Source organism: Trachinotus anak, unplaced genomic scaffold (assembly GCF_046630095.1).
Source record: "Trachinotus anak isolate AG129_WGS33_773 ecotype Australia unplaced genomic scaffold, CSIRO_AGI_Tana_v1 ptg000019l, whole genome shotgun sequence".
NCBI lineage: Eukaryota > Metazoa > Chordata > Actinopteri > Carangiformes > Carangidae > Trachinotus > Trachinotus anak.
Genome location: NW_027273870.1, coordinates 25,078,990 through 25,099,723, shown reverse-complemented (window position 1 = coordinate 25,099,723; position 20,734 = coordinate 25,078,990). Strand labels below are relative to the sequence as shown.

Sequence of the window (20,734 nt, the reverse complement as noted above, 5' to 3'; positions counted from 1 at the left end):
TTAACAATGATTCACAATCTAGTGATTTATTATTACCATACTATTATCCATTACAGGTAACAATAGAGCAGACCATACACCAGATACTGTACCATTACATATGATTCCTACCATATTCCTCGGCCAATCACATCAGTTATTTGAAAGACGTTTAATTTCACATAGTAATAGAAGGGTCCACTGGAATACATTTACTTTTTTTCTTGTGTCAACTGGAATATATTTACTTTCTTTCCTGTATGTCTGTTCAGATTACTGTCAATTTCCCAGATGATGTTATTGATCATTTACCACTAACAGCTGCTGTTTTGGTCTCCCCAGAGGTTTTGTTGGCAGTTTTGGCTTCTTGTTGTGAATCTTCAGATGTGCTTGATAACCTTGAGAGTAATAGAAGCACTTGCCACATTTCTCACAAGTATACGGTTTCTCTCCGGTGTGAACCCGCAGGTGAACTTTCAGACAACCTGCTTTGGAGTAACTTTTACCACAGATTGAGCAGAGATGAGGTCGCTCCCCAGTATGTGTCTGGAGGTGCATGCTGAGGTGGGAGGATTGTGAAAAAGCCCTCCCACACTGATCACAGTGGAAATTCTTCTCCCCAGTGTGCGTCAACTCGTGTGTTCGAAGCGAACTTGCCGTGACGCAGCTCTTCCCACACTCTGAACAGAGGAAAGGTGACTCTCCAGAGTGAATGCGCTTATGTAGTTTAAAATAATATTCGTTTTTGAACGTCTTGGCACAGTCAGAACATGCGTAAGGCTTTTTGTGACTCTCTCTGTGTTCCTCCAGCTGCTGTTTCTGAGGGAAGTCCATTCCACACTCTCCACACACATGAACTGTCACAGGAGTTTCTTCAGGACGACTCGTCTCTTGAACTAATGTCCAATTTGGTAACTCTCCTGTGAGGAAAACAAACACATTTGTAGTCATTTATTGTTGGGACAGTTCTGCATTGTGAAAATACAGCCCCACCAGCATAAAAAAAAATCAGGAACAAAAGGTCAGAGCAGAGGAAAGGCAAAGTACAAAGAAAACACAAAGTAGCCTCCAGTGCTATTGTGTTAGCCTGGCTGGCTAGCATGTTAATAATCACCTCATCAGTTACAGTAGTTTACCAGCTAAACCCCAACATCACCAAACTTTTAGAACCACATATTTCTCTCAGATGATTGTTGTGCCACTTTCTGGTATAACATATACAATATGTAATATGCAATAATTTCAAGACAAAATTAAAAAACAACATAAAATACTGTTGTGAAAAGACAAGATTAGATCAACATAACTTATCTTTTTCTTAATCGGAAAACAAACAAATTAAGCTATAAGTTATTATTAAGGTAAAGTTGGGAAGACTTCACTGAAAAACATAAGACCACAAACATGTCTATTAAAAAGAAAAAGGTGTCACTTTGTTGCTTCTGACCTCTGTGAACTTTCATGTGTGTTTTCAGGTTTCCACTCTGGGTGAATCCTCTTCCACATATGAAGCACTTAAACGGTCTTTTTCCTGAGTGAATCACAAGGTGTCGCTTCAGAGCGGAGTTGTGACAGAAAACTTTTCCACAGGTCGCACAGTCGTACTTCTTCTTTGGTCTGCGTGGCCCCTGGTTTTGTTTCGGCTCCACAGACAGCTTTTCCTGAGGCTGTTCATGGGAGCCTGGTTCATCCACAGCTTCTGGCCTTTTTGGAGTTTGTCCTATAGAAAAAAAATCACCATGAGTCTAATGTGATTTTATTTATTAATACTGTGATTTCTACATCAAACTACACATCACTGATGGACCTATGTTCTAGGACTATAGATGAAAATGAGCGTTAGTGTAATAAATGTAGTGTGTATAGCACCTGATAAATAAACTATAAAATAAAATAAAACAGAAAATTATTCCCATTTCAGTCTAACTCACCCTTAGATGCTGGGCTGTGATGCTGGCCCTGTGTTTCAGGTCTCTGTTCTGCATGCTCAACTACTTCTTCAGCCATCTTGCTCAGATGCATTTCCTCTGATGTGATGTTATGTGGGTGATGTGAGCTGAGACCGAGCTCTGAGGTCGGTGCAGAGGAAGCACCAGAGGGCCAGGAGGGCTGCTCTGCTGGACAGCTCTCCTCAAAGTGCTCCTGATCCTGTGACCATGAGAGGTTTAAAATTATCATCATGCCTGATCATCATGAAACACAAGCGTCAAGATGGCGGTGCACACCTGCTGCAGGCGTAGCTGCTGCTAACCTCAAGTCAGAAGTTGACAACCTCAGTTTATGTTTTAAAACCAACACCAAACACAGGAAGATGATCGCTGCCCTTGCATAGAGAGCATATTGTAACTACTTACTTAACTTGTTTCCCTTGATTCTATCACTGCAACATGTTACTACCTTCGATTCATGGAGCCAGTTTGCCTCCTCTGAGTGGAAATCTACCCCAATAGCACTTTCATCAGACAAGGTACTGTCCATCCTAAATGGTAATTCCATAACTGACATACTGCAATGATGTGACAATAATAGTCTACAAACTGTTATACAAGCAAGCAGACTGGAATGGCGAGGGGTATACAGGTGATCACGTACACTTCTTACTCGTGGTGTGTTTGGGGATTATTGTGAGACACAGAGAGAGAAAGTGTGAAGTAGTTAGATATTTATTTGTGAATGTAAGATGTGTGTGACTTTTGAGTGTGCAGTGTTACCTGAGTTATGGAGCATAGGACTGTTGTGACTTGAGAGTGATCGCTAGTAGCTACAAGATGTATTTGTGAAACATTGTGTGCGTTGATGAGATCAGTGGAAAGAAGAGGAAGGCATCTGTTTGATTATTGTATCAAATCCCATCACGGTCTTAATTTATGTGTATATTTATTTTGGCCAGCACGTTTAGTATTATTGTCTGTAGAGTGATATTGGCACGGATATGCACTTTGCATTAACTGGTGATTATTAGTTTTTATTTCGGGGGGGTCTTCAATATCTGGCCACACTGTACAATCAGGTAGGCCTGCAATGGAGAAAATGACGAATCTGCGATTTGCGACCACAGGCAATGAAATATGTAAACAAGCACCACCAGATAACATGACCACCAGCTACACTGGGACAAGTTTTTCCCTGCCCTTGTCTCAATCCCATCCAATTTTGCCATTAAACTAGTAGCTTTCTCCTTCTTTTAGCGACTTTTTTTTTTTTTTTTGCTAACTCCACAGTTAAGCTACGGATCTGCTAGTAACTTTAGCTTAGCAGTTAGCGTTGGCTTCTCTCTCTCTCCCCCTCCCCTGTTCTCTCTTTCTCGGCGTGTGTTGGCTCCACAGAGGAACTTGTTTTATAAGACAGTGGTGTTTTTACAACTGTTTCTTACAACTTTGGCAAGATCCACTGCCTTACCTTCGGCAAGCTCCGCTAGCTCACCGGAGCTGCTCCAGTCTGAGCCCCCGGTGTGTTTACACGGTCGCCGTCAGCGTTCATTGGCTGTTACCGGTGACGTATAACCATGGTGACGCCTCACTCAGTCAAACCACGTGGTCTAGCCCTTTCCTCTTGCAGACACATGAGGGATGCGATCATTGTCAACAAAAGGAAAGGTGAAAGCTACTTCAGCACCATGGATAGCGCCGCTCGGCCAAAACACGTATTTCTAAACTTCAATATAAAAGAAAAATACTCTCAAAATGCGACAGCACAACATGATGTCAAGATAATAAGACAATAAAAATGATATTGTCAGGGGAACATGACTATATTATTGTTGTTTGCATTACTGACTGTTTCATTTGGGCTATTCATCAGGTGCTTAGTTGATCCGATGCATTGTTTGGTTTCATCTTTGGTAGGCACATCTTTTTTTTCTCAATCATACCGCTTGAACAGTGTGCACACACATTCCCACATAAAGAGCCTGATATATGTTTGCTCACATGACTTGCCTGAACCTTACCTTTACATTTTTAATCAACAGAAACCTTGATAAATAGAAAGGACATGAGAGGCTGCAGCTCACCTGTCTGTGTGTCTGTTGGTCGGGTGGTGCTGACAGGATTTTCAAAATAAAATGATGCCTGACATTAAAAAACAAATCAGCAGATCAAGCTGTGGCTTATTTACAAATAATGCCCATGTCTTAATGACCTATACACAGTAAGATCTCTGCTCTTGAGCCACTTATGGAAAGGAAGGTGGTGGAATTAAATGTTAAATACATGTTTGGACTGACAAAAGAACATTTCTATTAGATGAGCTCAGCTGTTACTTACACTTTAGCGCTTCTTTAAAAAGGTCCCAATGTCTTTGGGCATTTTGGCTTCACAAATTAGCAAACACTTAACCACTGAAATTTAAATATAATATCAACTAATCTTAAGCTACTGCAGCTGGTCAACAATATATAACAATTTGAAATTGATGGTCGCCAGATCATGGTCAAGTATTTGAGTAGATACTGCATAGACCTTACCAGTGATAAAAACGGGCAGTTGAAATAACAAGACCATTTGTGATGGGTAAATATATTACTAGGGACAATTCAGCAACACCTCGACATTGGTCTGGACCAATTTTCTCCATAAACAAAGACAATACATTAACAGCAAGCAAAAGTGTACCACACAGTCAAATGAGAGGGAAGGGAGAAGGGCCACTGAGCAACTGGTTCACACCACAGGGACCATAGTGGTAGTAACCACTGGTTTGTGTCAGCCACCATGTTCAGTGGTCAGACTGGACAGACCACTGAATTGGCTGTAACCCCCTCTCCGAAGAAGCACATTTTCGAATCATTTAACTTAATTGTCAGATGTCAAGGTAACAAGAACAGCTATGATTTGGTATGACTTACTGCTGTGCCCCTAAGGAGGGCACTAAAACCAACGATCCCTCCTGCTGGACCACAGTGAGCCTCCTGCCCCTCTGCTTCTGTCGTGTGGGGGCTTTGGTCCCAAGAGCTGATTGCCGTATAATGACCAAAGTTCAACATGGATGTCTGAAAAATATAAAGCAACAATTGGTGGAGACCAAAAATAAATAAAAAACTAAAAGGAGAGTGATACATAACTGCTAATGTTGCTCTGTGAAGTTAATCTTAACAACTACTGGATGCATTTTCTCTGACCTGGTCGTTGTTCTCTGCAGTGTGATTTTCTGTCCCGAGCTGATGATGAGGCCTGTTTCCTGTTTTAACAAATGACTCATATTCATCATATTATAGCCAATAGTTAGGTTACACAACAAATAGTTAATATTTTAGTGATTCGTTTAAAGAGTCAGTGACTTTTCAAACATTTCTTCGCTTGTGTTACTACTGCAGCTGACATAAAACTTACACAAATGATCTCTAGTAAACATTAAAATACACGCCACACTTGCCCTGAATTAAACATTAATTTCTATCTTTTTAAAACTTGACACATTTTTAGATTCATGCATTAACAAAACACACTTTTCCATCTGCTTAAAAGCAATACTGTATGTACGAGGTGTTATGAAGAACGTGGTCATAGAAGGCATGGTCACCCTTCACGGGCTCCGATTTAGAAAGGTAAGTCAACACACCTACCAGGAGGCTCCGAGTTCAAGTCCTCTGCGTCTGAATCAGGCAGGGCACTTTGTGAGATCTTCTTGGGCCTCTTTGACTTCCCAGGACGCCCCAGCTGTCTGGGTCTACCGAGCCGCCTGGTAGGTCCTATGGGTTTGGCATTGTGAGTTTTCTTATGGTTGTTGAAACCTTGCCTGTAGTAGAAACTCTTCCCACACTCATCACACTGGTACGGCTTCTCTCCTGTGTGAACTCTGAGGTGGACTTTCAGCTCTTCAGTCCTGGCATAACGTTTACCACAGATGGAGCAGAGATGAGGCCTCTCTCCAGAATGGGTCACATAGTGTGCTCTCAGAGTAGATTCCTGCTTGAACCTTTTCCCACATGTAATGCATAGGAATGGTTTCTCTCCCGTGTGATCTCGCATGTGGTTCTCTAGTCCCTTTGAGGTCTGGAAACCTTTATCACACCGGGAACACTGGTAGGGCTTCAGACCCTCGTGCCAAGCTTCATGTTCTTTTAATTTCTGGAGATACATGAATCTCTTGCCACACTGTGTGCAACAAAATGGTTTCTTTGATTCATGGACCTGCTTCAGATGTTCTTCTAACAGTTGCTTATCTGAAAATTGTGTCCAACACAAGTGACAGAAGCAGATTTCCACTGATGACTGAGCCTCTTCAGGTTCAGGGGAACTTTCCTCTGATGCTGCTCCATTGGTGAATTCCCCTGTAGGAAGAAAAAGAAAAAATTAAGTTGATACAAATTTAAAGCTGCAATTATCAATATTTTTAGATTAACAATAGATCAAATCACCATGTGTACTGCGCAGGTGGTCTCTTAAAGTGATGAACCCACAGACAGTTATCACCCCACTCTGCAGTTCCCCTCAGCTCTACTCAGCATTTTAGCATCTTTAAGCTAATTGTTGTGGTTTTACGGCTCACGCAACTTTACTGTTTTGGTTCAAGCTCTCATCAAGTTTACAGAAGCTCAGGGTCTGGTCAGGTAAAAAGGGCTTGGATTAACACGACATTAACATTACAGTGGTGCATTTAATAAATGCTAATGATGTTCTGTGTTTGCTATAATGTTATTAGGCAACAATCTGTTGTTAGCTAGCTTATTGTTGATCCACCTTGATGCCCAAATAAAAATCAATTAATGCAGCTTTAAATAATAAAACCCTGTGTGCTCTGTTGATGATAATGTGATAATTTCATCTTAGCTTTATTGTAAGGGAAAAAGAACTATAAAAATTAAGGAAATTATTCATGTACGATACAGATATTTCCAATATAAAGTTTCAGTCTATTTGTGTTCAACAATGTCACAAGCAGACATGAAAACTGCCAAGGACACATCATCAGAGCTCAGTGTTCTCACCTTTATGAACCCTCTGGTGTGTTCTGAGATTTCCAATCTGTGTGAAACCTCTTCCACACAAAGTGCACTTGTATGGTTTCTTTCCTGAGTGAATAATAATGTGCCTTTTCAGTGAGGCACTAGTAGGGAACTGCTTCCCACACGTTGAACAAATATACATCTTTGGGGCTCTGGGCTCTTCTTCACGTTCCACAGCCGCTGTAGGTCCTGGGTGGTATATCCTCCGATGAACTATTAAGCTTCGGTTGGCTCTGAACATCTGTCCACAGACATCGCAGCACTTGTGGAGCGGGTGTTTGCCATGTTTCTCTCGCAGATGGCGGTCTCTGGCGTAGACACTCTGGAACGCCTTACTGCATTCTGTGCAGCTGAAGAGCTCCTCAGCCTCTGTTTTCTTTCGACGTTTCCTGGATGTTGTGTTCACAGAGTGGTTAGATCCAGGTTTGCTTGGCATGGCTGTGTGCAGGTCACCAGGTGATGTAACTTCAGGAGCATTACCTGCGTGTATGGAACAAAGAAACTGGGGGGTGCACAAATCAACAGCACAAAAACTGCCACTCTTTCTTCTACGTTTGGAGGAAATTAGCAGACAGAGAAATTAAGAACACTTTATCATTTTTGTCTGATATTCTCCCTTATCTCTTGCGTCTTGACACCTACATGCTCACAATGAAGCATTAATATACTGGCTCTTTTTATTTTAACTTTGGACATACTTGCAGTCTTGTCATTAAAGGGTCAGTTCACCCAAATAACAAAAAGAATTTTTCCTTTTGATTTTATTTGCTGAGATTTCAACTTGGAGATTATTTCTGAAGGTCACAACATTGATAAATTACATTTAAAAATGTATAGCAACTTATTCCAGTAAAAGTGTCTCTGTGAATTGGAATCATCCAAAGACCTCGTGGTCAATAGTTTTCAGTGGGACTACTTGCTTCCAAAGAGATCATCTTATAGTAAAAATAAACTGCACCTGGGTTTTTCAAATAAATAATATTTTTTTACAGCTTTGAGCATCACACATTAAAGTACAGTACACTGTGCGACTCGATACCACTAATGGTGAGCGAGAAAATTTTTCCTTGAAGTTTCCTTGAAATCAGAAGCACTTTTAATTATTAATAATTAATTATTAATAATTAATTAATTAATTTAATTATTATTATTATTATTATAACTGAATCAACTTACCAGCAGAATTCCTCTCCAGACGTGAAGTGTCCGAGCTGATCGGAGTCCTGACAGTCTCCACTCCATTCAGAGCTTCTGCAGCTTCCTTGGCTTCAGCTGACCATCCGTGTGCGCTGAGGTGTTCCTTCAGTCGGTCCTCGCCAGATAATCTCTTGTCACACACTGGGCAGGTGTAATGTTTTTCTTTGGTGTGGATTAAAAGGTGTCTCCTCAGTCTGTTCAGGAAATTAAAGCCTTTTCCACACTGTGAGCATTTATGAGGTTTGGTTCCCGTGTGAGTCCTCTGGTGTCGCTGTACAGCTCTGCTGCTCGCGAATTTCTTACCACACATATGGCAGCAGCAAGAGAGGTCCATGCTTCTGTCCAGTTGCTGGTCATCAGTGTGGTGCACATCAGGAATGTCTCCTACAATAAAACATGGAGATGTTTAGTTGTTAGCGAGAAATGACGGTATATTAATTGAAAAAACCTAACTATTTTCACTTCCTAGCGATGGCAGGATCCCATTCCAACTCTTCTCCTTCTGAGTTCATCAAACCCCCAACTGTCTCTTGCACCTTTGTCATGACAGCGGTCTTTTTGGTGTGTGTTTTTATATGAGATTTGACCCGTCTCATCAGAGAAGAGCTCATAACACACACTGGGCAGAAGAAATGTTTCTCTTTAGTGTGAAGAATTAGAGTGTTTCAAAAGATAAAGCTTGATTCCTCACTCATTTCTTGGTGTGCTGGCACAGATGACTTTGAGTTTTGAATAAGTTTTTACGAATTTGACACAAATGCTTTGTGGATCTCCTGGGTTTGTTCAGGTTTCCCTGCTGCAGTGTGAATGTCTTCGTCACCAGAACAAAGAAGCTGCTCTATTCTCATCACCCTCAGTTTTTATCTGTTATTACATTGTAATAATCTAGTTTTTAATATTTGGATACCACACTTAATATCTAGATAGTGGGGCTGAAACACTTGGTCATTTTTCAATTAAAAGTTGTGAAAAAGTTGTGAAACACATTCTCAGGTTGCAGCTTCTCAAAAGCCAAGATTTGCTGCTTCATATATTCATATGTAGTAAAATGAAGAACTTGGGTTGTGGACTTTTGGTCAGACCAAACAAAACATTTGGAGACACACACAAAGTTGTTATTGGCATTTTTCACTGTATATCATGGACTAAACAATTAATCAAGAAAATAATCATAAGATTAAGAGATGAAAATAATCTTTTTTTTTTTAAATATAGATATCCACACATTTTCCACAAAGGCACCATGATAGTGCAATAATATTTAATAACATGGTACATAAACGTGATTATAAATGTCATCATAAATGCATGTCACCAGCGGAGTGAGCGTAACTGTGCTGCATCATATAAGATCTAAAATTAAAATTATATCTCACTGACACTGTCTTCATTTATTTTAATGACACACCGCTGATAAGCTGCAGCAGAATCGGTAGAACAGACTCTTTCCTGCACTGACACGCCTCTGCTGTGCTGCTTTGGCTGTAAACAAACCTGAGAAGTTATCATGCTGCTGGTGCTAATGGACGGCTGGCTAACGGCGAGCTAGCATGTTGCACTAACTCGACCTTTATGGGCAGATTTATCAAACTCACCTTCTTCGCGGTGGATAAAAATCACGACGTTAGCTTAAAGTCACGTCCCCGAGTCTCGACATCACCGCAGTGAGTCTGTACATAGGTCATTCATGTCTTTGCACAAGCTAAGGTAACGGTTAGCATGTAGCGCTAACAGAGTGGGAGGCAACTTGGGCTCAGGGTTGCCAGGTTGGAGGACACAAATAAGCAACTCAAGCTGTCAGTTGGTGTCCATAACAGCTGTCTGCTAACACATGTGAAATATTCCTCTGCTTTTAAGGTTTCAAAAGCAGCTTAAATGGTTTTAAATCTGATTCCAACCAAGGAACGGACGCTAAATATTGTTTTTGGAAGATTTAATGTAGACTGTAGACTAAATGCTTTTAATCTGAAGGCATATTGTGCAGCAGAATTATTGCTCAAAACTGTGTAGATCTTTTGATAATTAAGCATCTTGTGACTTTACAAAGATTGAACACATTTTTACACTGAAGCAAAGTTTGTAAAATCTGCATTTTAATGCATATTAAATCATTAAGTCCTCTCCATGATAATGCTTCAGAGCTGGACATATAATTTTAATCTTTTGGATTAAGTATAAAACTATTGTTTTATTTTACAAAATAACTTACACTGAATTAAAATTCCACCCTAAATCTAAATATCTTGACAACTGTTGATTGGATTGCCATGAAATTTGCTCTAAAAATTCCAGGTACTTTTGGTGGCCATGTGACCTCCAGTGTGACCAGAAGATGCTCTCTCAGTTTTATTGTTTGATCAGAGTGATCTATAAGCTGATTGTAGTATGCCCTATGCCCCACAAATTTCATGATACAAGGATAAATTACTTCAAATGCAAATCCAAAAAAACCAAGACATGTTTCTGAAAAATTTCTGTATTTCATGGATTTTAAAATAACAAGGATATTGTGCATAATTTTTTAACATTAAGTATTAGTATTTGGCATGCAGGATACAAAGGCACTCAAATTGTACAGATGGGCTACTAGAGTAAACATAAAAACATGATTACAAAACAAGAATACAAGAGAGACGCAGTACACAGTAAGCTTCCAAATTATTCTTGGCAATCCACGCCAACTCTGTTTTCAGACAGTAATCGTCTATGCTGTAGGTGGGAGGAATGGAAGGAAGAAAAAGAGGGAAGAAGCGCATTTTAATGCAATATTTTCAAACACAGTTAACAACTAAAAAATGCATCATTAGAGCAACTGTTAAATGTCCAGCCTGGCCTGTTGCTTCGGTCGACCGAGCTGTCTGGTTGGCCCGATGCGTCTTCCAGCATGTGTGCGCTGATGCTGCCGCAGACCCTGGCGGTAAATGAAGCTCTTCCCACATTCTCCGCACTCGTAAGGTCTCTCTCCAGTGTGAAGCCTGTGGTGTACCTTCAGTTCCTCGGCTCTAGAGTAGCCTTTCCCACAGATGCTACACATGAAAGGTCTGTCTTTAATGTGGGTCTGGTAATGTGCTGTTAGGTATGAGTTAATCCGAAACGTCTTCCCACAGATGGTACATGCGAACGGCCTTTCCTCGGAGTGCTGCATCTCATGCAGCTTGAGAGATGAAGCTGTGTGGAAACCTCTGCCACACTGGGAGCACAGAAACGGCCTCTCCCCAGTGTGGATGCGCTGGTGGACTTGTATGTAGCTCTCGTTGATGAACCTCTTGCCACAGTCGGGACACGAGTAGGGCTTCTCCTTGATGTGGGTTTTCATGTGGTCTTCCAGCTTCTCTTTTTCACTGAACTGAGTGCCACAGCGACGGCAGAAGAGAAGCTGCGATGTGCTGTGCTCCGCTGTGTCTGATTCAGCAGCTGTCTGTGTGTGTGCAGTAATATGGTGTGCTTGTAAAGCAGACTGACTCTCACATTCTTTCCCACATTCCAGGCAACGGAGGGATGACCTGATCTTGGACTCCCCCGGCAGAGACTTCAAGTATTCTGAGAGTTCTGATGCTATGGGATTCACCTCATCGTCATAGTCCGCAACACCCTTACGACCTTCACAGAGAGAAAGTAGAGACACAACCATGTTTTAGTCTTTGTCCTCTTTAGGAATAACAACCTTTGCATTGTTCAGGACTTCAGCTTATGTTTTCCTTCTGTTTGTCTGATTGTCAAAGTATCTATAGTTTTAAATGAGGGGTTTTGTGCTAAAATTGTGCCATTTGGAATCAAATATTTTGTCTTGCAATAACGTCAGAATTACTATGGATAAAGCAGGGTTTGAGCAAGAGTGAGCCACTGCAACGATGACCCCCTTAAAACATAATATGTCCAGTCACAATAATCATCCTGTGCCCAACTGTCCTTCAGAAGATTTTGGGCATTTTAAGATTTTAAAAGTTGTATGAACATCTGTTTTATGAGCCAAAGTTAACCCTTGACCTTACCTTTTAATTTCAAATGACTGTATGTTGGGCCAAAGATGGTGCGTTAGAAAGAGAAATGCCACTCTGTGCTGCTTTGATATTTAGAAATTAGCAAGAATTGTGGCCAACAGAGTGATGGTCGGTTGGTTAATAAACAATCTAGTGCTGACTGATTATTCAAGTCCTTTTCCAGCCTTGTATGTTATAGCTAGACAGAAGTCGAGTACTGACCAGCAGTCAGTGCTAGCAGATAGTAAACAATAGTCTGAATCCAATGGTTTTACTTTCACTTTGACCAGAATCTCTGGACATTCAGGGCTGAGCAGAAACTTGTCTTGTCTGTTAAACTTTAACATTAGCTAAAGTTCGCTCACAGTTTTAGACAAACAGTTTTTAACTACGGCTGTGATAGTATAGATTTTTTGTAACTGTGGTGCAAAAGCAATGTATCCCAGTGGTTTGGCAATTTATCTATTTCAAGTTGACTTTGAGCATAAAACTGATAAAACACTGCTGCACAACACTGGTCAAACACAGGAGTGTCATTTCTTGATCGCCCTATTTTTTATCTATGTAATTTACTTAAAATTCAATTTTTTTCCACTGTTATCGGAAACTGAACTAGCTGTATGTCCATTAAAATGTTTCTTGTATCAGTGACTCCCTTGAAAAGTTTGAATGAACCCATTTGACCCACTCCCACAAACTCTTGGCTCAAACACTGACAAAGGTTTGAGCCAGATGGTTAAGCATTGTCCAGTTTTCCTGTAACAGCTCTCACCTAAGTGGACTTTGTAGTGTGTTTTGAGATTCCCCTTCTGGTTGAAGCCGCGACCACAGATGGAGCAGCAGTAAGGTTTCTCTCCTGTGTGGATCAGCTCGTGCCTCTCTAGTTTATAGGCATGAGGGAACTCTTTGCCACACACTGAGCAGTGGTACTCTATCTTCTCTCTGGGCTTCTTCAGGAGCTCTGGAGGTATTTCTACTGGTAGACGAACCATCTTTCTGCCAGGCCGCTTCTTCCCTGTGTGGCGGAAAAAATAATGTGAATTTATAAGGTTAGGCTGTTCATGTAAAGCCTAACTTATTAAAATACAATTACTTAGCAACCATTTTCTGTTAATAAAGTTAATTTGTTTGCTTTAATAACTCGTGTAAACTCGCTGTGTTCTTCACCAAAAGTATTTTTATTTTTAGGTGCTAAACACCAAATAGAACTGGCATGTAACTGTCACACTGGGAGGAAAAGGAGGAAAGGAAAATAACAGCAGCAGCAGTTTAGACCTGCAGATGTGGACATGCTGATGTCGCCACCTACAGACAAAGAAAGTAACAGCTGCTCCAGTTTAACACTGCACCACCTGCAGGCAGTGGGTGTTATAGCAACAAGTTCTTGTTTTTCATGTGTGCTCTTTTGTTCAGGTGTGAGTGAGTTTTGAGGATTTACATGAACACAGATATTTTTTTTTAAGTGCATCCTGCATCATGGGAAATGTTGAAGCATTGATATACTATAAAATGTCCTTTTCAAAACATGACCTGAATTTAATATTAAGCTTTTTCAGATACTAGACCATCACATAAGTGAGTTTATATGATGGTCCATTATAGACCAGATATCCAGGTACTCAACAGCAAACACACAAACCTATTTATGGTATTTATACTATCATTGCACTTTTATTTTTCTTTGCACAATCAACTGTGCACACTGGCATGTCTTTTCTGCTGATAGATGACACAGGTTGGACTGGCACTACATGTCGAGAACTACTGCTGCTCCCCATTTGGATATTTGGATACGTGTCTCCCTTGTTTTAATTAATGCTTTGTTTAACCATGGAAAAAGCCCAGCATCTCTACTTATGGCGTGACCTGACTGTCTGGGGTGTGTCTGCTAACAGAAATTACCTGGCACGTGAACATTAAACTCACAGTCCCTGTCGTGAGTGTATCCCATGCTCTAAATCACTGCAGCAGGTTTATTTAACTGCACCCAGCCATAGCAGTATTTTTACTATGCCCTATATTACCAGTTAATACTGGTGAAACTGGGCTAACCATGAGTCACATGGTATAAGCCAATTTAAAAAACAAAGGCAATTTAAACACACCCAACATTTCTTTCCTCATCAAAAGACACCATACTGGTTCTACAGAGGAGATTTTACTTGCTCTTACCAGATGAAACAACTGTGTTTTCTCCTTCAGCACATGGTTTGGTGTCTTTCCTTCTTCTGTAAGGCCGCTTTGCTGTCAGAGGAAAAAAAAAGAACAGTTTATTACTTTGGTCTAACATATAAAACTCTCATATGAACTGGGTTGGATATTGAGAACCAGTTGAAAATTTGATTTAACATGTTCAAGAACCAGATGTTTAGAGTCAGCTAAATCAAAAACCCATCCCAACTAGTGAAACTAATTTTTTCTTGTCTTACCAGCGACACGGCGGGTCGTTTTTGTGTTTAATTCTTCTGATTCCACTACGGTGGGGACATTTCTCTTTCTTCGTGTACGCCTTGATACTTTAAGAAAACAACAAAAGAAACATATAACATACAATAACATGCAAAATTATCATTTCAAATGCTTAAGCATGAACTGAATCTCCATAAAAATCAGGAGGAACACTCACTTCCAGGCTCTGCCTCTAAATCTTCTCCAGAGAGCAGTGGAGTTACTGAAATCTTTCTTTTGCCCCTTCTCCTCACTGTGTGACATAAACACAATGGTTGAAAATATTTCAGTATGGAAAGCAACACAATTTCATTTACGTTGAATCCTCTACATGTACTACTGTACTTATGTCAATACTGTGAATATGGTCTCCCAGTGAGACTCACCAGCCGTTGCAGGACCTTCTTTCTCTGCATCTGAGACGTCTAATGATGTCGCTGTTACTTCTGGAACCTTGTTCTTCCTTCTGTGTCTCTTTCCTGCTGGCATCACGTGTGAAAAGATAAACTCAGAACTGAGACAAAACTATTATTTACAAGCTGAACAGTTTTAATTTTTCTTTTGATTTCCGTTTACCACGGTACAAGGGCGAAACAGTTGTCATCTTTACTACTCTCTCTTTTTCCTCCCCTTCTTCCCTTTCTTCATCTTCTCCCACAGACACAACTTCCATGATGAGCGTTGGACTACTGCTGTCTCTCTGGCTTTGGCCTTGAAGCTGAGACTCGGACAGGCCGATACCCTGTGATCATGATAATTAAAAACCATCAGAAATATACCCTCAAAACCCTCCCTAGGTAACAGTGCTTCAGGCTGCAAACAGAGCGGACATATGCATTTATGGCAGTTATAGGGGGTGATCCAAACTATCCTGTGATGCTCTGCTCAAGAAGCAAATGCAACTGATAACAGTTAATTAGCGATGCTGCCTAATCATCTCCCCTGCAGTGAGATGAAGATACTCTCCTTTAGCGACTAAATTTCGGTTCATAAGTATATTTTGATGTTGATCTTCTACCATAAAACAGAAGTCATGCTGCTGTAGTAATTTTGATCAGTAAAGTTAGTCAAGATTTAGACATTTGCTCTGAATGGCTGATTTAGATTTGGGTGACATGAGCAGCATCTTGTCGGGGGGGCAGCATGGACGCTTGCAAAATAAAAAAAAAGTTTCATTTACGTGTTCCATTTTCTATCTGTCTGCACATCACGTCAATGGGGGTGGACTTTCTAGTTTAAGAAAGTGGTGGGAGGTGGAGGGGGGGTGAGGGTAGTTTGACCACAGGTTCCCCCCACTGGAGCAGGGGAATCTATCAAATAATGCACTTCTATCTCTGTACACTATCAGTATTAACCATGTAGTTGCTGGGCAGATTTCATATGATGATGTAATTGATGAGGGCATGATACAAGCTAGAACTGCCACTGGCTGCTCTCCTTCCTTACTAATTTTAGCATGCACCTGCTGCACAGACCTCAGGCAGAAATACAATTCTGGCGACAGCTATGATAAATTCATTTAACACATGAATTGTAGTTTTGGTGTGCATTAAATCTGAAATTGTTTTCCAATACATTTTCATCTTGTCCTTTCTAGCTGTCCCCTTTTTCAAAGTGGAAACGCTGCATTTTGGGCTATTTAAGGAATCAATGGTTTCAAGAGACTTAATGGGGACAGCCCCCTTCCATCCCTTTGCCTTGTCAAGTTGATAAATTATGCCTGAAGAGAAATTACCTTGCTAGGCTGTGGACTTCCTGTGCAATCAGAGCCTCGGTCGGGACTGTCTCCTGTAAAAGGTTCACATCAGGTTTAGGTTCACATCTACCTGACAGGCTGCATAGCAGAGGGCAATTTAACAACTTTGTTGTGAGTTACAACCCCCCATTAAACTGTGAATCTGAACATAATGAAGAAAAGAAAATAACGAAGACTCTGTATGATACTTTTCCTAAATGTCAGAAATGTTGTTTTGGAAACACTTAAATGCCAGCTCCCAGAATGCAACTTTTAATCAACTGTTACTTAAAATATTCTTTACCAAATAAATTCTAAAAATTCCCATGGGAACCTGAAACAAGGGTGGCCCCTTGAGTAAATAAATGCGTAGAGCTTGCAGAAGTCTGAGCTATTCAGTAAACATGCTGTTACAAATAACTTACTGGCATCCCACTCAACCACTTCTCCATCAGAGTTGATTAAACCTCCAATTTCTTCATCTTGTTCATCCTCTTCATCATCCTCCCCCGCCTGCAGTCTAACAGTCAAATGAAGCGTTTGGTCCTCTAAGTTTGCAGACGTCATCTTGAGTCCGTGTGACATCGGGGGCTTACGTTCAGGAGAGTCCTAAATACAGAAGACACTGTAAAAACCTACTCATTTTCATTTTCATCATCTTTTAGGCGTCTTCACCCACCAACTCAATCTGACAGGAAGAGGTGACACCAGATTTTGACATTTCTCTCATTTGGCTGGAATGCATAGTGAAAGAAAGTAAGTTACTTTTGAACGTTATCTCTCTACCTTGATTGTCGCACTTTATCAGATACTTAAAGTAAACTAAAAATAGCAGTTGACTCCACAAACTAGTTGTGTTCATCAGGAGGAACACGTTCGTGAGATTTGGTCATTAGCATAATCAACACCGCTAAAATTTCCACGTAAAGCTGCCTGTGCAGCTCTGTTTGTGAAAACAGTTTAACTAGAAAGATGCTACCAAAGAAAAGGATGAAGACTTTTACAATGCAGAATTTCTAGTGCAGTGGTTAACAATGAGCTGATTAGTTAGGTCTGTTGATGTCCATGTGGGTGTTATACCTGTTTATCGTCTCTCAGGATCATAACTGTATTTTTATCTTTATTTCTAAGACAGCCATTTGTCTGTGTGAAATTTTACTGCACTGTTTTACAGATGTAAACAACTTATGTTATATTTCAAAATAAAAACTGAAACAACATTTTACATCTCTCAAGCGCTGTGCAGTGACAGGCATAAAGAGGGAAGGCTTTGGGCTTTAATCAAAGTTCTCCATTACTGATGTGAGGGGCAGTCAGGGAGGATGTAACAGTCACTGAGACATTAGACAAGAGAGTGACATATCCAGTAGCCTACAGCAGGTGATGATACATTGTCAGGTGCAACAGAAGATAAAACTGAGAGGCAAAGACCTGAGACTCATGACTCCTACAACACGTCTAAGAAAAGTCTAATGCCACTGGATCTTAAATCACATACCTGCCACTTAAGAACTAATCTATTTATATGAGCAGTCTTTGCTTGAGGCCCATTGTGACATTACTAAAATGTATTTGCAATAAAAACTAAAATGTAAATCTAAATTCCAGTCCTTTAGCTGACCATATAAAACCACAACTAGATGGCTAGAAAATCAAGTTAGAGAGATTGTTCTTTATCAAGGAATCATGTTTGCACAATGCTATTTCCTGTATTTCTACAGGCATTTCTACATACTGTTTGGCAAGGTGCTGATCTTTTGGTCTCGTGCAGCTCTTCTTCTGTTGGCAAAGATGTGCTTTGTTTTACATCAAGGCTCTGGTGCGGAGAAGAACACCCATCCTCAGCTCGTGTTGTCTGATGGGAATTCATGTTCCTCTTGTGACCGGGGGTTGTCTCCCGTACTGGGCAGGAGAAAGATTTCTCTGCTGTGTTATTGCACTGATCCGCAGTCGCATTTCCCGGCGCCTTCCCACGAACACAGGAAATCTTAGGTTTCTCATCAGAGTCCATGGGCATGTGTCTCTGAAGCCCCCCTCTGGCAGAGGAGCTCTGGCCACCGGACTCCTCTGAGCATCTCTCCACCGCATTAACCCTCTGTTGTCTCTTCACTTCATGTGAAATGGAGCTCTCTTTCCCACATGCTTTGAGTTGTGGCTGACAATCGTGTGCAAAGGTATCCTCTTTGTCTCCCTCTGAGCCGAAGCTCTCATCTGTATTTAACAATACAAGGCAAAACAACAACGTGACAAATCACAACAGAGTAACTGTGTGTATGTCATCTAGTGAGGTGATTTAAGATTTTCCACTCACAGTTTTCACTCACAGTCCAACCGTCCTCTTCCTCTTTGATGATTACTCGAATCTCTGGTGTCTCACAATTATAGTCGGGACTTGCTGGTGATTTTGTTTGATCATGATGTGTCAAATTATGGTCATCATAATTTTCATTTAAACTCAGTGACAACGGATCTTGGAGTTCAGGATCCTATTGAGAGATAGAAACAGACACTCATGCTCAGTAATCAGTGCCTGCAAGGCATACAGCAATACATCTTTAAAATGTGTGGCCACCGCGTTAGGGTAGCAGCAATCAAGGGCAAAAGTCTGTGCAATCATACAAGTTTAGGCTGGCAGAAATACTTCTGAAAACATGCTCTGTAAATTCTGTATACAATGACCATCATCTTCGACTTGAAGATCAGGGTAGATGAGTAATACCACATTGATGACAGCAGAATGAGACAACATCCTATTGTTACAACTTGGGTGCATTCAAATGTTCTACTAAGAATGTGACCAGCATTTCCAGTCCTGCAGTCTGACATTAAATGTCTCATTTAATATTGTCTAATGTCCACCTGCTACACAGGTGTGTAGGGGAAGTGGGCAAGTGTCAGCACTTTGTTTATTAAAGATGTAATAACAGGTCATAGAGCTTTGTGGGGCATTTATATGAAAAAAAAAAAGAATATGAAAAAACATTCTTTTACTTGAACCATGGGCTATATCAGCCAATCAAAAAAGTAGTAAAATTAAATGTATAAACTACAACACATGGTTACTGCAGTGTACACTAAATTAATTTTTTTTTTTTTAAAGACCTTTTTAATACCACACCAATTGCAATTTAATCCCCAATTCAGGATTATAAAGGTCAAAGAATGACAGAAAGCCAGTGGGGACAATAAGGCCTACAATTATTTATTAGCAACGTGAATGTTTTGACATTTATCTCACCTTGTTATCAGTACAACATATATAATTTTTTTTGCATATAATAAAAATTCTGATAATAAACTTTAAATTGAGTGTATAGTAGAAAACCGGTTTCTAGACTTTGTTAATGTAATGTCTATTATTTAAGGGGTTTTTTTCTAACTAACTACCAAGTGTCATGTATCTATCTGTCTGAAAGTCTTGCTATATTTGCATTTAGCAGTTGAGGTGATTAAACACAGTGTCAGATTCACATGCCGTCTCTGTGCACCCTGAAAATGAATGATGTTCAATCTTAAATGCCTGAGAGCAGTATTATGACAGTGGGCTGCAGGCATAAAAAAAACTACTGTGGCTCGTATTATCCTTGACACCTTCACCTATCGTTTCGTCTGATATTTTCCTCACAACCTCAACAGACAGCAGAGAATAAATCTTTTTTTTTTCATTGCATATGCTGCTGAATGCAACGCTAGGTGGTTCATAACAAACGCCACCAGCTAACTAGCTAGCTTCCAGGCTATTCTGACAGTCCTCATTTACAGCTGTTGCTAAATGTCACAGCTAAAGGGGGTTATCAATATTTGAAGCGATGTCACGCCGGTGGGCCCCACAGCTAACAGGGTGCCACTTATTCACCTGCAGGTAAATGAACTGGAAGTCCCCTAGCTGCAATAGTTAAGCTACATCCATAACCCCGGCCAACGACAGCCAGCTGTACAGTGCAACAACAGCCCGAGTAGCAGCAACGTTACCTCGAACATAGTGCGATACGGCCGCCGGGTCTGAGGGATGTCATAAGAAAAAGAGGATGAAGACCAGAGTGAAGCTAAGTTGTTGCGTTATTGTGGATGGAGCAGCTGTCATGAACTACACCTACTGTCTGTGTTAGCTAAACTATGTTGCGCCACCACTTCTTCTTCTATTTTTTTTTTTTTTTTTCCTTTTTCTTTTTCTTTTTCCAGCGTCCATGGTAGGTCACCAGCTGGAAGGTGGGTGCATACCGCCCCCTGCTGGAGAGTTAAACAGCACACCCTGTTCAGGAGCCTTGATCAGTCAAAGCTGCTCTCACTGAGCCCTTTGTTAGGAACACCTGTGCACCTGTACACCTCTCTTCTCTCCTCCCCCCACCCCCCCTTTATTTCTCCTCCTAAACCCAACCGGTCGAGGCAGACCCCCCCACCCTGAGCCCGGTTCTGTTGGAGGTTTCTTCCTGTTAAAAGGGAGTTTTT

General features: G+C 40.7%; 1 protein-coding gene across 1 annotated transcript; it reads right to left on the bottom strand.

The window, feature by feature from the left end:
* Window positions 1-10: 10 nt before the first annotated feature.
* Window positions 11-20,511, bottom strand: LOC139636085 (zinc finger protein 850-like). Its single transcript, XM_071503771.1, has 21 exons — window positions 20,258-20,511; window positions 18,597-18,771; window positions 18,021-18,496; window positions 16,711-16,894; window positions 16,286-16,338; window positions 15,127-15,292; window positions 14,937-15,032; window positions 14,729-14,803; window positions 14,532-14,618; window positions 14,275-14,346; window positions 12,875-13,117; window positions 10,940-11,722; window positions 9,718-9,750; window positions 8,102-8,506; window positions 6,908-7,405; window positions 5,543-6,250; window positions 5,099-5,157; window positions 4,826-4,969; window positions 1,911-2,127; window positions 1,427-1,699; window positions 11-899 (listed from the first exon to the last, which is right to left on the bottom strand). Exons 1-21 carry the CDS (start codon window positions 20,264-20,266, stop codon window positions 277-279), a joined length of 5,379 nt encoding a protein of 1,792 aa, XP_071359872.1. The 5' UTR covers window positions 20,267-20,511; the 3' UTR covers window positions 11-276.
* Between the last annotated feature and the right edge of the window lie 223 nt (window positions 20,512-20,734).